This window comes from Chanodichthys erythropterus, chromosome 6 (genome assembly GCF_024489055.1).
Source record: "Chanodichthys erythropterus isolate Z2021 chromosome 6, ASM2448905v1, whole genome shotgun sequence".
In the NCBI taxonomy this organism is placed as follows: domain Eukaryota; kingdom Metazoa; phylum Chordata; class Actinopteri; order Cypriniformes; family Xenocyprididae; genus Chanodichthys; species Chanodichthys erythropterus.
Window position 1 is genome coordinate 2,281,075 of NC_090226.1, and position 16,026 is coordinate 2,297,100.

At 35.6% G+C, this 16,026-nt stretch overlaps 1 protein-coding gene across 5 annotated transcripts in view; it reads right to left on the minus strand.

Annotated features, from left to right (window-relative positions):
* mafgb (v-maf avian musculoaponeurotic fibrosarcoma oncogene homolog Gb) overlaps nucleotides 1-12,148 on the minus strand; it is a 32,447-nt gene extending 20,299 nt beyond the window's left edge. For 2 of the 5 annotated variants that reach the window (XM_067387702.1, XM_067387703.1), the window contains exon 1: nucleotides 11,979-12,148. In XM_067387702.1, coding sequence (XP_067243803.1) covers nucleotides 11,979-12,147 — 169 coding nt within the window. In that variant the 5' untranslated portion in view covers nucleotide 12,148. Of the gene's footprint in view, nucleotides 1-10,439; nucleotides 10,499-10,559; nucleotides 10,597-10,671; nucleotides 11,092-11,978 lie in introns of those variants that run through there. The other 3 variants (XM_067387705.1, XM_067387706.1, XM_067387707.1) reach the window with 3 other exon arrangements.
* Between the last annotated feature and the right edge of the window lie 3,878 nt (nucleotides 12,149-16,026).

Genomic DNA, 16,026 nt, shown 5'->3' on the forward strand with positions numbered 1-16,026 from the left:
TAAAGAAAGCATAATTTCAAACTACGAAATAGATTAAAAATGTTAAACAAGAATAATAAATGATCAATAAACAAACTTAAAATATTTTTATATCATCATATTTTCTTATATAAAATATAATAAACACATATAAATCAATTAAATAAATAAAATAAAAATCTGTAACGCTTACAAATAAGGTCCGCTTACAATAAACAATATATAAAGTATTTATCAGCTCATGTCCATTAAATAATATTAACATTCAAATTTTGATTTTAAAAATGTACTAGTAAATGTAAAAATGAACATTAACTAAGATTATGAATGCAATTTATCATGTTAACTGATGTCGTTAACAAATATTACCTTATTGTAAAGTGTTACCTAAAAATCAAATATCATCAAAAGGCTGAAAAATATGGAGAATGTATATGAAATATATGCGTTTACGTGTGTGTCAGTATACATAAAGATTAGCCAGTGGCTCGCAGCAGCACATGATGGTTGATCAAAAAGTGGGTCTCCGTCTCTCTGACCTACTTCTGCATGAAGGTTGATGTTAATGTTCGGGTCTGGACAGCCATGGATCGTCGTATGCAGGAATGTGAAAGTGGTCACATGACTGACACACCAGTCTTAGATTCAAGGAAACAGATTCACAGTTGAGTAAAGGTTTGTGTGGGCCTTTCCTAGAAGTTCATCCAGTTTTAGTGTTGTTAATCCTGCGTAAACGCTCTTGTGCAACACAGAAGGCGTCTTGATTTGTACTAGTACAAACACATACTTTTATTTAAGGGATTGATCTGAAAAAACCCCATCCATCACAGAGCACTGGATTTAAATAAAAACATGCCTTTTTAACTAGTGAGAACCAGTAAAATGTCTTCACTCTCCAATACACCTCTAAAGACATTTCATCTACTTGAGGCACAAATATCAGAGCCGTGAGTCTCTTGAACGAGACACACAAAGAAAAGAAGAAACTACAAGAGGCTGAAAGGAAAGTAAAGGCATCAGCGTGAGAGCGACAGGAAAACTCAAAGGTGCAATTAGACGAGTGAAAGACGAGAGAATGATGGTGAGGCGCTGGAGGAGAGAAACGCTCCCCGTCTCAGGTAGTGTGTGAGAGAAATCTCCTCACCGCAGCAGAAAAACTGCTCCGTCAGGAAGGCCTGTTTTTTATAGTAAGGGCTTTTTCCAGCAGAGAGACTCGTGGGTTAATTTGGTTCTCCGAGGCACACGCAGATAAGTTAACTAAATCTTATTTCCCCCTCCTGCTCTGTCGTAGGTCAGCACAAACACAGACACGCCAACACATAAATATCGCATGCAGAGGAAGAAAGAGCGAATGTTTGTCGAGATGCAGCAGGTCTCCGTGAATCGGACCAACGCTCGAATGAGACACGAGAAAACAGTCATGTGACTGTTGCATCTTTTCAACGACTTTCACAGATGACAGCGGTTAAACACACCTCTTAAAAACAGACTGACACTCACATACGCACTGGGAATTGTGTGTTTGTTTATAATTCAACACTATGCCAAACAGAGAACGGATTAAAATGTAGTAAAATACACTCTAAAAAGTAATTCAGGGGACCTTTCACCACAACTTAAATAAATGCATGGTTGCAAGTTAAAATTTCTAATTTATTGTTTTTGGTAATTTTGTTGTTGTTGTTGACATAATAATGTTGATTATTACATCAACTTAATATCGTCTGTAATTTAAACTCAAATTTCTGCATTAATTGGCTTTTTTTTTTTAATTAGGTTGTAGTAACTTAATGAAATTGTGTTGATAACTTGTGGATTTGATATTTTTGATATTTAAAAAAAGTTTTTGTGGTTACCACTGTGCTGAAGAGTAGATACATGAACGTAAACACTATAAGCAATGACTGCACTAATGCCAGTGACAAGTAATATCTTATTTGTTCATTAAATATACATGTTAAATAAGTTGTGTTAGCATGTGCTATGAAAGCTGTTGATTTGAAGTGAAATAAGATTAATTGGTTCCTAAAATCTGTCATTAAATATCACTATTCTTTGCATTTATTTAACGAAATAAACAAGAAATATATATTTTATTTAGACAGATTATATATTAGTTTATTATTCTTGATTTATTTGATCTATTTCATTGGTTGAAATGATGCTCCCTTTGAGAAAATAATAATATTATAAGTATATTTGTTAAAGGAAGCATAATTTCTAGAGATGCACCGATACTAAATTTCTCCATCGATACCGATAAATGATTATTCAGAGTGATATCTGCCGATACTGATCCCGATATAGATAGTTTGGGGGTTCTGCCTTTTATACTTTCTTTAAAATGAATGATAATTAAAATGAATAATTATTAATTATAATTAATTTTGAAAGAAATGCAAATAAAAACATTATCCTGTCCATTTCATCAACTTGTTTCAGAATAACTGGTATCAGTTATAAACAAACACATTACTCAAATTAATATTAACACACATTAACTAAATTCTGAAGATTAAATGAATGTTTCTCAACTTTCTGAATGTTATTAATTCATTAAATTACTATTAATATTGAACATTAAACTGGTTTCTTAGCATTTTCTTTACACCAAGCACAAATTCAGTGCATTTTCCTGCCCTCTTTTGATTGACGGGATACATCAGCCCTGACTATCGGCTGGTCATTACCGATTATTGGCCGATATATCGGTGCATCTCTAATCATTTCAAATTCATATTTTCTTATATAAAATATAATAAACACATAAGTAAAAAAATAAATATCGGTAACACTTACAAATAAGGTCCACTTACAATAAGTAACGCTACAATAAGCAATTCAATTGTAATGTAATATCTTACTTGTACATGCTAAATAAGTTATAGCTGTTGATAAGATTAATTTATTCCAGGCCTACAATCAACTTAAAATTTGTGTTTATGCTACAAATTCCTCTAAGTCAATGTAGCTTGAACGTAAATTCATTCAATGTTGTCATAACTCAAGACATTTTTTTGTTGAGCCAACATATTTTTTTTTAGAGAGTATGACGTGAAAAACAAAAAAACAAAACAAAACTGGGCCCTGGGGTGGCAAAAAAAATCGATTTCATTAATGAAGATTTTTATCACTATGTAATGCCAGTTGGTGGCGCAAGAGGGATTGTGTTAGAGACTCCAGAATTGTTGAGGTTAATCTTCAGACTGTCCTCTATCTCTGTGCCAAATTTCACAACATTTTACCATACAGTTTTATGGGCCTCTGACATAAACTCAAGAGCGGAAGTTTTATAAAATGCCTCAAACAAGCTGAGAGACAGAAAACACAGAACCAAGAAGACAATCACTAACTACTGTGTGTGTTTAATAACTCAATGTAGCGGCTGTGAAGCATGTGAGGAACAAAATCATGATGTTTTTAAAACGGGACACTTGGCTCAGCTTCTTCTCGACATCACGTCCTCCATCCTCTTGAGTGTTTGTGTAAAGAGTTGATGACAGTCCTCAAAGACACCAGCATACACTTCAGAGAAAATACAGAAACATTAAACACCTAAACAAAGAGACAAGCCACACCTGCCCGAAAAGGTAAATCTCACAAGAAGCGAGCTTTCTCCTTTTCTGTCTCGATTTCACTCGTTCGGAGGTTCATTTTGGGCGGGTGGAGATTGCAAGAGCGAGCAACACTTCAACACTGCGGGTAAAAACTGCAGCAAAGCGCAGCCGGGATGATGCAACTGGAAGACATCGAATCCAGGCAGAGAGAGAACGCCATCAAGTCCAGGAGACATTATGAATATCCATACTTCACTGCGGCAGATATGTTTCCAAGAAAAGTTTCCAGTTGAATGCGAAGCTTTGATGATTATCTTTCAAAACTTTATTTGTAAAATTCATAATTGCATGGAAAACATCCTCACAGCATCTGAGAGATTAAAAATTGCACCATTTTCAACTACTACACCATAAAACAGGTGAAAAAAAAATCCTCTTTTGATCAGTAAACAACCAGTTTGCAACCAAATAACAACGTCCAGGCAACCATATGCATCGTGGCAGCAGGTTTATGCATAATATAAATGCATAATCTTTTCATACCTAATTAAAACAAAGCAAAAAAAAAAAACACATATTGGCATAATGGGCATCCTCAAGCTGAGAGATGCATGTGACAAAATCCCACACAATGAAGGAGGAATTGGAGTTTTCGACTAGTAAACAATCAGTTTGCAACCGAAAAACAATCTTGACACCTGCAGGATTAGCAGCACAAACACCTCTCAAATTTTCATCTAAATGAACAAATGGAGTTTGTTTTGTGCTTGTCGTGTTCCCGTTCTCTAATGTTCGGACTGCAGTGGTTTGCGTGTAATTCCCGTGGTATCTGTCTTTAAAACTATGCCACTGTTCTGAGGCGCTGCGTTACTATACTTGAGCTGTATCTTACAGCGTATTTCATCATTGCTCAAAGAGGCCATGAAAAAAATAGACTCCATTGATCTACACACACACATACACACCCTCCTCCAAAACACACACTTTTTCCTCTTTATTTACATTAACTCAGTTAAAACTTGTGTGGTGGAGGGCGTAGACTCACACGCAGTGACCTCAAATAACCTTCATCTGTGTTTGTGCATGACCGCTATTACACACCGTCATAAAGATGAACACACACACAGCAGTGGGTTAATGATCATTGAGTGTGTGTGTTTACTCTTTACAGCACCTGCTAATGCAGCACACACACACGCAGCTCAACATCTTTCCTGGAGTTTCATCAACCCTCCACACACACGTCAAGGCTAATGTGTGTGAATTCATACAGCAAACACAAACATCAAACAACTGTTGCTGCTGTGTGTGTGTGTGTCTCACCGATTCCCCCACAGAAGGTAATAAATCTCAGGCTCATCTCCTGCACTGAATACTGAACAATGTTCATTTGTCCTCATAAGCCTGAGCGAGAGATATTTATTAAACAGAAGAACAGAGAGAGAGAGAGAGAGACTTTCTGAAGGACACCTGTCCTCCAGCTCAGACACAAACACTCATCACTCACACTGACAACTTCCTGTTAAAAATATCCTTCACTAATAAATTAAAGATGTTTGGACAAAATAGGACAAATTCAGACCAGCTGCAATTGACTTCCTGTTGAGATGCAAACAAGCGGCAAATCTCACAAAACCTCCCGACAACATGTCCAGATCTAATTTTAGCAAAGGAAAGATTTTATAATATTATATATGCCAATAAATGACAGTAATCAAAATAGACTGTTAAGTAAAAACAAACAAGTAAACAATTGTAAATAAAAAAAAATCAGGTTTTTTAAATTATGATTTACTACATATATACATTTTCCCTTGTTTTTTTTTTTTTTTTTTACTAAATTGTAGGGCTGGGTATTGAGACAATTTTCATGATTCGATTACTATTCACATGATTCAATTACGGTTTCGATTCGATATCGATTATTTTGGATGTAGTATTTCAGTTACAGTACATGCCAAATTTTCTAGAGGAAAAAAAATCAACTAATGCTGTAAACTACACATGAGAATATTGCTTTCTAGAGTTCACTTTTCTAGCTGACTAATGAGTTTATGGTCACTGAATATGTTTTTCTGAGGTAAATGTGACGTTATGTGACATTGTTTACAAGCTGACGTCTTTCCGAGGTTGAAACACTGAGCGATTACACGAGACGTGATACAGATTTCAGTAAGTTGTACTGTATATTTTAACATACCTTCAGATGTTCATGCATGTTTATTTCGCTGTAACTGGTATTAAAGCGGAGGAGAGGATGATCACATGCTTCTCTTTAACTGAGGCGCTAAAGCGATCTGTCACGCCACATTAAACAGCGCCGAAACGGTATTTATTTTTTTAATCTCATAATAAGATGGACGTCATTTGAAATCTGAGACTTTTCTTCATATCAAAAGTAACAAGATTATTGTGATTTATTGGATGGGAGGCGCTACATATTCTGCTCAATCATCAACTGAAATCAGACTAGACTAATCGATTCTTGGGATTTAAGAATAGATATCGGTTCATAAAAATGAGAATCGATTAAAATCGAGAAATCTATATTTCTTACCCAACCCTACTAAATTGTATATATATGCTGTACATTTACAGTAAAAAATGTGTTACGGTAAAAAAAAAAACAGTATAACTACATCAAAAGGGACTTTTTTATTATTACTTTTATTATTTTTTTACTTGACAAAAATCTGTTTTGATTACTGTAATTTTTACGGCATATATCAGTGTGAACAGGCAAACTCCCCAGTAAAAATCACATTCCAGGGGGTAAAATCCACATTTTCGGTGAGGTTCCTCTGGTTAAATTCACATTCCAGGGTCTAGATATCATGTTATTTGGGTTCGATTCAACCTGCGGACATGAAAAACAACGGCAACAGTGATAAAGAAAACCGTGGACTTGGCAACACTGGTTGGGAGTCTTTACTGGTGAATAAAATAACTGAGAAGGAAATGTGTTCCAGTGTACTGGGTCCACGCAGGTCTTAAAGTGACAGTAGCCTAATAAACCAGCTGCTGTCTGTGTGATTAATGTAAATCAAACAACAAAAGAAAATAGAAAAATCACCCAATTCTTGACTGCATAGCTTAAATATATATCTTTAAGAATCAGTGTATAGTTAATTTATGCAGTTCTTTTTTAAACATTAGATTATTTAAAGCTGCAGTCCGTAACTTTTTTGGGTTAAAAATGATCCAAAATCAATTTCAGCAAGTACATAACCAGCCAAATGTTCAAAACATTTGCACGTGATCCAAGCTAAGCGATCGTTAGATTTAATCACGATTACAGCGCGGTTTATTGTAATGCTTTTTTTAATCAGTTGGTCAGAACAAAAGTGGCAGATTTGTTCAGATGATATTTTCCGGTAAAAATTCTTATTATGGTCATACCATCAAGACGTAGAATCTGTGATTCTGAAGTATAGTATCCACACCAATGTGGTGACTGACAGCAAACATTTGATTCATCCGCACTGAGGCACAACCCACATAAAGATGATAATTCCACAAATAACTGCAATTGCAGGTTTCAAACAGAGATGGCGACAAAGAGGCAAAACTTACGCACTGCAGCTTTAATATCTTACTTGATTGCTATCAAATAGACTTACTGTAGCCTACCTGAAAAGTGTAAAGCACTATTTATTTCATTTGTATCTTTCTTATATAGAATGTGTATTGTTTGATTGTATATTTGTTTTAGTAATAGCGATAAAATAGTTATTTAATTTTACGTTGTGATTATAAAATGACCTTTTAAAAAATATTAAATTACTCATAATGAAACAAGATTTTGGTCATGTCAACCATCCCCATCACAACCTGTTCAGAATATTAGCAAGATTGATATTTGATCATGTGATTGTTGAAAAAATCTCGGTATATTCACACATTTTAAATAAAGGGGCAGGAACACTCTAGGACAAGTGATTGCTTTTTTATTTAATAAAACAATTCATTTTAAGTTCTGTCATATTCAATTACATTTACCGTTTTAGTTTTTTTGCCATGGTATCAATTCAGAATCGAATCGAAGTATTTTAGTCCGGTAGTCATAATTTTGTTATCATAACACTAGTGTTAACTGCGTTTCTCCACCTCATTCTCATTTCTGTACCGCAAACACTAAAGATATAAGAGAGTCTAACAGGACAGATTATGTGTTCAGAGAAACTGATGCAATCAAACAGGCACAAATGGGGTTGATATGAACACACACACACACACACGCAGCTCTGACTTTAGTCTTCTCTAAAACACACACACTTACTGCTTAATGCAGCCGCATCGCTCTGAATAAGAGGAAGAGTATTCTGCTGGGGGAAGAAAGAAAAAAAAGGAGAAAAACTACCTGTTTGTAAAAAAAAAAAAAAGAGGAAGAACAGAAACTGCAATCTGTTGCAAAACACTTACTGTAAATGCAAACGATCACATTTCTTTTGGTGATGCAAGTCTCGCATTTTAAAAAGTTGCAAGTGCAGCAATCCGCCCTCCTCTCGTTCATCACACCGTTTAAAACCGCTCACACCGTTTTACACCTTTATTTAAGATTAACCCGCGGCAGGCGCATCTCAAGTTGTTTCCGACATCATCATCCATGTCACATTACGACGACTTTTGCTCGCTCTCAGAGCACAAAGATCACCAGTAACCAGCGCAAACACCATCTGTCAAGCGAGAGACTGTTTTTTGGTTGTCTCAGCACTTTCAGAGAATGCCTTAAAGACAAAAAAAAAAAACTCTCCTGTTCACCACAACTTCAATCATGCACTCGTTTGCTCTCAACCATCAGCAGATTTCACTCATAAGCTTCAGTCAGTGCTCAATTAAGAGTGAATCTTCAGCCTAAAGTACAGTCCTGATCAGATTACACCTCTCTACCACAGAGCTTCAGACTCTAATTGCCTGAATATCACAATTAGCTGGAATTGTTATTGGGAGATTTCCGGTTAATGATGTAAACTGGCTCTTAAAAGGGTCTAAATGGATTTACATGGTAACACGGATCTCACTACCAAAAGAAAATGGTACCACCAGTATGGTGACAACTTTTTTAGACATGTAGTAACTTTTGCATTGACATGCAAATACTTAATACATACTATATGAACATGATAGCAGTTTTGGACACCATTGATATGTTTACATTCATGCATTTGGCAGATGCTTTTATCCAAAGTGACTTGCATTGCATTCAAGGTTCATGCACTTCATTGGGATTCGAACCCATGACCTTGCATTGCTACTGCTGTTTGAGCTACAGCAATATCCACATCAAAATGTATTTGTTTGTTTGTAGTTTAACGCCAGCTAATATTTTCATGGTGAGAAGCAGCACTCTAAAAAAATGCCGTGTTAAAAACACAAGTTGTGTTGAAAATGGACAAACTCAGCGATTGGGTTGTTTTAACCCAGCGGTTGGGTTATATGTTTGACCCAACCTGCTTTTAAACTATTGTTTAAAAATTACCATATTGTTTGCTTAACATGAACCCAAAATGTATTGAAAATTAATATGTTTAATATATGAACATTTATTAATGTTTAATGAATATTAATTAAACAATAAACATTTATTAATTTGCTTATTACTACATGTTCACCTTTTGATTATTATTGTTGTCTCTAGTAATTATGCGTCTGGTTTTTCTGATTTCGAACCTCATTTTAAGACAATAGTTGGGTTAAATAAAACTGCCCAGCACATTGGCCAAAAACTTAACCCAACCGCTGGATTTGTCCATTTTCAACCCAGCTTGGGTTGTTTTTAACCCAGCATTTTTTTAAAGAGAGACTTGACAGCAAAATATAAAAGGTTAAAAAGAAACTAAAATGTACAAAAATGTATCTTCCATGTGCAATTTTATTAAAAATCTCAATGAGGTCAGTATCTGTGATGATGCTGAGCAGGACTGATGCCCAGAAATGCTGTCTAGGCTGAGCAAAAATCACTTTACCATGGTACAAAACCACTAAATCTGATTTAAAAAACAAAGTGTACAAGAACAAACAGCCTGTAAAGCAAATACACAAGTACAAGCAGCAGATATGCGTGTATTCTAATCATATCTTCCCTGAATCAATGTAAAAATGCAATGTAAACATTACTAAAAAAGACACATAATAAATGCATGCTATATATAATTATATTTTGCTGTCATTTGTGTCTACACACGTGTAAAAGCAACTGATAAAGACATCAGTGAAACGCGCAGCGCTGCTGTTATTGATGCACGCGCTCTCTCTCCGTGCCTCGAAAGCTACCCGGTTCCGCGCGCTCCGATGTGCCGTGTTGCCATGACGCCCCGGTGCCCGGGCTCACGTCAAACAAATACCAGCGATTGATGAATCAGCATCTTCCTTATCCGCTCAAATGCCCATTAATACCGCTGATATGATGATTTTCAACAGCGCTGATTTGAAATCACGCTGATATCATGATTCCGAGCGCGCGCGAGGTAACGGAATTCAACAAATGCTCCACAAAACTATTTTCCCGTTCACAACATGAATAAAACGGGGCGTTAAATCATTATGTCAAGATAAACAACGATAATACCAAAGTGTTCTTTGAAGTACAATTCAAAAACAGTGATATATCATTCAGTAACATGGTATATTTTTATAAGTACTTTTTGTACTTTCTTTTAGCGAAAATAAAAAACAAAACAAAATGTGTTTTATTGTCTTAACTAACAGGGAACGTTTCAGAACTTTCAAAAGTAACGTCCCAACGTTTGGAAAATGATATAAGGGAATGTTCCCGCGCTTTAAATAAAAAACGGTTTAAACCCTTTTTTAAAATAAACGACGGTTTGGCTTCAAAAAATATCCGTTAGCAAAACGTTATACATTTTTGTTCGCTGTGGTCTCAAACCCTAATGTGTTCCCTACCTAGGGCTCGTAAGCACCTTAACGATTCGAAACGACACAGATGCCCATGAAATGATGTCAATGTAGGCAAGTAAATACCATGACACACGAATCAGAAGCATATAACAAAAAGTACTACACCTGATACTATAGTACCGCCACAGCACTTTTACTAAGGGTGTAAACCTGTAGAAATAATTCCCTCGTCTCGCGTAAAACAGACAAAAACGTCTGGAGAGAAAGAATAACGCACCTCGAACCCGGACGATCTGTGTCCAGCGCAGACGGTTCTGATGAACCAGCAGGTTCCGATTATTCAGATCCAGAGATTCGCGTGTGCGCGCGCGCGTGCGTTTGTGTTGCTGTGTAACCTCTGCCTGACACACACACACTCTCTCTCTCTTTCTCTAAATATAACACAAGCCGAATCCCGCTGATTTCTGCAAATGTTTCAAATCGAAAGCGACGATCAGAGCCGACCTGAGCAGCTGATTGATCACAGATTAGGGTGTGTATCGATGAGCCCTTTGTCTGTTCGCTGTCATCATGGCTCAGTGTGTGTGTGTGTGTGTGTGTGTGTGAGAGAGAGACAGAGAGAGAGAGAGAGAGAGAGAGAGCGAGCGAGCGAGAGTGTGTGTGGCGGGTTTTAAGCGGAATGACCCGATCGTGATGATTCAGCACGGCGAGCCCTTTAAAACGCGCGTCCCGCTCAACGCGCGCGGCGGCGTCATGTGACGCGCACACATATGAACATATGAACGCTGATAGTTATAATATAGTAAACAATACACATATTAATAAAGTATTGTAATATTAACACCATTTTATTCTTAGCCTTTTGCTAGTATAGCTAAATACATATATATGGTAGTTAAATATAACGGGAAATTATATATTCATGATTATAAATAGTTCTAAAGATCACCAGTAGTTGTGATAAAAAAAAGAAAGAAAGGAAAAAAAGTTATTTTGGGGTGATATAGCTATTTTATTAAAAAAAAAGAAAATCATATTTTTACAATCCATTTATGAACAACTTGCCGAATAATAGTTATGAATTACATATTTAAATATTTATGAATATTCATAACTATAAATAGGCAAATTTAATAAACCAGAAGTAATGCATAATACTGTGATGCTGCAAAAAAAGACATTAAAAAGCAAAGCGGAGATATAGGATATATGAAACTTCTTAAAATACAAAATACATAACTTTTATTCTAGTCCCTTGACAATTTTTTTTTTATTTAAATACTTAGAATTATTATTATTAATAATAACAATAATATAGAATATTATTATTATTATTATTATTAAAATAAATAACTAGAATTAATAATAACACTACTTTTTTTGGTGCTGTTATTCTTTATTTAATTCCTCATTTTGTTTGTATATATTTGTAAATGGTTCTGCACTAAAAAAAGAAACTGACATATACGCTCACACGCACGCGCAAACACATACACACACAGTGTCGTGCACACTCAGCAAAACAGGTCTGAGCCGAGCGACTCTCGTCCGCGTTATAAACACATTCAGCATCGACACACTCACCGAACGCGTCGGGAAACGACTGGAGCTGCAGATGACGGTGTCTGGTGGAAGCGAAGAGAATCCAGCGGGAGTTTGACGCTGTTGTCGGCGAATTTGAGACCGTGTTGATCCTCTTTCTCTCGCGCTGAAGCCAGACGTCATATGATTTGGCTTGGTCACGTGGTTTCATTCATGAAGGACCTACGCAACGGCAGCGCGACTCTTAAAGGAACACGCGTATGATGAGCGCTCATAAACAGTAGAATTAAAAGAGCAAAAAAAATGCAGTCTACTACATTTTAATAAAACATAATAAATAAGTAAAACAAAATGAAGCTCATTAAACATAACATCTTTACAAATAGTATTAAGAATGTTATGTATTTTGAATACATTAAGCGCAAATGAGGACTGAAATCGCATACTGAGTATGTACTGTATTTGAACTTTAACTTGCTTTGCGAGCGTTAAAATGCTCAAATTTTAGCGAACTTCCGCTCTTTACCGCCATTTTGAAGTGTTCCACTTCGTGAAGTGGATGAGGGAAGTTTATATGGACATCGATTTTGACCGAGGGAGCGAGTCTACTCCGATGTACATGTCAAGCAGCTTTATATCCCACAATTCAACTTGATTGTGACGTCACAGCAGATCGCGCTTAACTGATAGATTGATTATTTTGAGAATTAATCGCATAATGTGTATAATATTATGTTGAGATTTAATCGTATAGTTATGTTAACAAAGTTCTATATTGTTTTATAGTCAAAGTTTTATATTGAAAAATTGTATTTCTCTCCAACATATAGGATTTTATATATTTTCTCCAACAACTTATAAGCATAGAATGTTGCATAAAACAAATTCATAAGTAGAAAAGGGGTTTAAATAATAAATCAGCTCCATAGTGAATTCGAAGTGAGTGCATGTCATTTAAACCTTATGCACGGGTTTCGCCAGTAGTAGGCACTCATGCAACGTAAACAATGACGCTCATGCTGCGTTCACGCGACCTTGTATTTACCGGGATCTTGAAATGACAACACGTGACGTTATATTCGGACCTGTTCACGTCCTTTTGGTCCTTGGACTGTGAATTAAGCGTTTCCATGGCACCACTATCAACGCCTAAATTAATCTACAGTGGTCAGGTGGTACAGTGGCCACATGGTACATGTGGGAGCTTTCAGAAAACTCCCAGCTTACAAGCTGTAATTACGAGCTCTACGAGGACGTGAACGCTTTTTACAAGCTAGAATCTTGTAACTACAGGAATTACCATGGGAATTACGAGGCCGCGTGAACGCACCTACATCCGAGACGTATTGCCATATATCATGTGACCTTACAGGAGGGTTGCCAGGTTTTCACAACCACAGAAAATATGGCGTTTTGAAGGGGAAATTTGTGTTTTTGATGTCGGTTCTTGTTCCAGGGGCTAAATACACATTATTTTGAGTCGCTTCAACCCACGGACATGAAAAACAACCCACGGCAACAGTGTAAAAGCAGCCCAATTCCGCAGGAAAACCGTGGACTTGGCAACACTACTAATTAGCATCAGTTGCGTTGTTTCACTAGCAAGTAAAGTGTCCATCGAATGCGCACTTCAGAATCTCGCCAGAAGTAGTATAGACTTTTCATCTACTGTTTTTCAAATGCTATGCATTTGAACATACTACTCTTTTGGTGTACTGTTTTTCGAAAACTAAATAGTAGCCTAGAGAAGAAATCGATTTCGGATGCAGCGCTGTTCTTTAATAATATTCTCAAAATGTTAGCACAAAAAAATGTTAAACTCAGGTGAAGCTGCATTGACTTCCATCAGGATTGCATCAGTGATGTTCACACTTGAGGAAGCTGACGTGATGATTCACTGCGGTTTTGATGAACCGTCAGAACCAGAGCCTGTCTTCCTCTTTCCCCTTTGCAGCCACCAGCTGTACAGCAATGATAAAATATATCTGTTCAAACACACACTTCTCTGTTCACACTCCTTCCCAGTAGCTCTTTTCAGAGAATATCAGTGCTGCGGAAGCCCCAACAGAAATAAAGAGCTGAAATGCATCTGCAACACGTAAGGTGGTTTTGAGCAAACGTCTAGATGGATTTGTGGTATCTAATGGACACTTCCAGACAGCTCTCAGCAAAAACGGCTTTAGTGTTGATTCTGTGCCAGCCAGGGTTGCCAGGTGTGCGTAACCAAACTAGCCATATCCCAAATACCAAAACTCAAACCTATACCTTAAATATGCAAAATGAAAAGCACTATATCGTAGTGATCACAAAACTTAGAATCTACCACAGTCTTATCATTGGTAGAATATAAAATATTTCAGTACAAGCATTTCAGTCTCACACAATTTATGCAATATGTCAAACCTTTAACCCGGTGGGGGAAAAATCAGCAGTTTAAAAGTAGCCCAATTCTGCGGGAAAACTGCAGACTTGGCAACCCTGGTGCCAGTTGTCTATTAGATCAGTATATGAAATCAGTGTTTTTCCCAAGAAATGATGCAGATGGGGCTGTCAAGCTGAAAAATGGAATAAAAGCATCTTAAAAGCAGTTCATATTTTTCATAATCATTTTGCATGAGGAACACATCATGATGTAAGTCATTATTCTACTTTAATGATACTTTTATGATGGTGATTTGTTTGCCCTTTTTGGAGTTTGACTCCATCTAACAAAAAATATGTTTTAGAAACGTTAATAGTCATGCCGTCAAATCGGTTAATTGCGATGAATTGCATCTAACATAAAAGTTTGTAAATGTGTGTGTGTATAAACTTCTATGTCAGATGCGATTATGTGATTAATCGTGATTAATCGATTTGACAGCACTAATATTAAGTTATAAAAACATAAAACATTGTAAATATGTGTGTGTGTATACTGTATATGCAAACTTTTATGTTAGATGTGAGATGTGATTATGCGATTAATCGCAATTAATCGATTTGACAGCACTAATATTAAGTTATGAAACATTTCTGAATGTTCTCATCTAACAAACGTTTGTAAATATGTGTGTGTGTGTGTGTGTGTGTATATACACAAACTTTTATGTTAGATGCGATTATGTGATTAATCGCGATTAATCGTTTTGACAGCACTAATATTAAGTTATGAAAACATTATTTTTGAATGTTCTCATATAAGAAAAGTTTGTAAATATGTGTGTGTGTGTGTGTGTGTTATATACACAAGCCTTTATGTTAGATGCGATCATGTGATTAATTACGATTAATCGATTTGACAGCACTAATATTAAGTTATGAAAACATTATTTCTGAATGTTCTCATCTAACAAAAGTTTGTAAATATGTGTGTGTGTGTGTGTGTATTATAAACACAAACTTATGTTAGATGCGATATGCGATTATTAATGATTAATCGATTTGACAGCACTAATATTAAGTTATTAAAACATTATTTTTGAATGTTCTCATATAAGAAAAGTTTGTAAATATATGTGTGTGTGTGTGTGTGTGTGTATTATTAACACAAACTTATGTTAGATGCGATATGTGATTATTAACGATTAATCGATTTGACAGCACTAATATTAAGTTATTAAAACATTATTTTTGAATGTTCTCATATAAGAAAAGTTTGTAAATATATGTGTATGTGTGTGTGTGTATATATATGCAAACTTTTATGTTAGATGTGAGATGTGATTTTGCGATTAATCGCAATTAATCGATTTGACAGCACTAATATTAAGTTATGAAACATTTCTGAATGTTCTCATCTAACAAATGTTTGTAAATATGTGTGTGTATATATATACACACAAACTTTTATGTTAGATGCGATTATGTGATTAATCACGATTAATCGATTTGACAGCACTAATATTAAGTTATGAAAACATTATTTTTGAATGTTCTCATTTAACAAAAGTTTGTAAATATATGTGTGTGTGTGTGTGTGTGTGTGTATTATAAACACAAACTTATTTTAGATGCGATATGCGATTAATCAATTTGACAGCACTAACATTAAGTTATGAAAACATTATTTCTGAATGTTTTCATCTAACAAAAGTTTGTAAATATATGT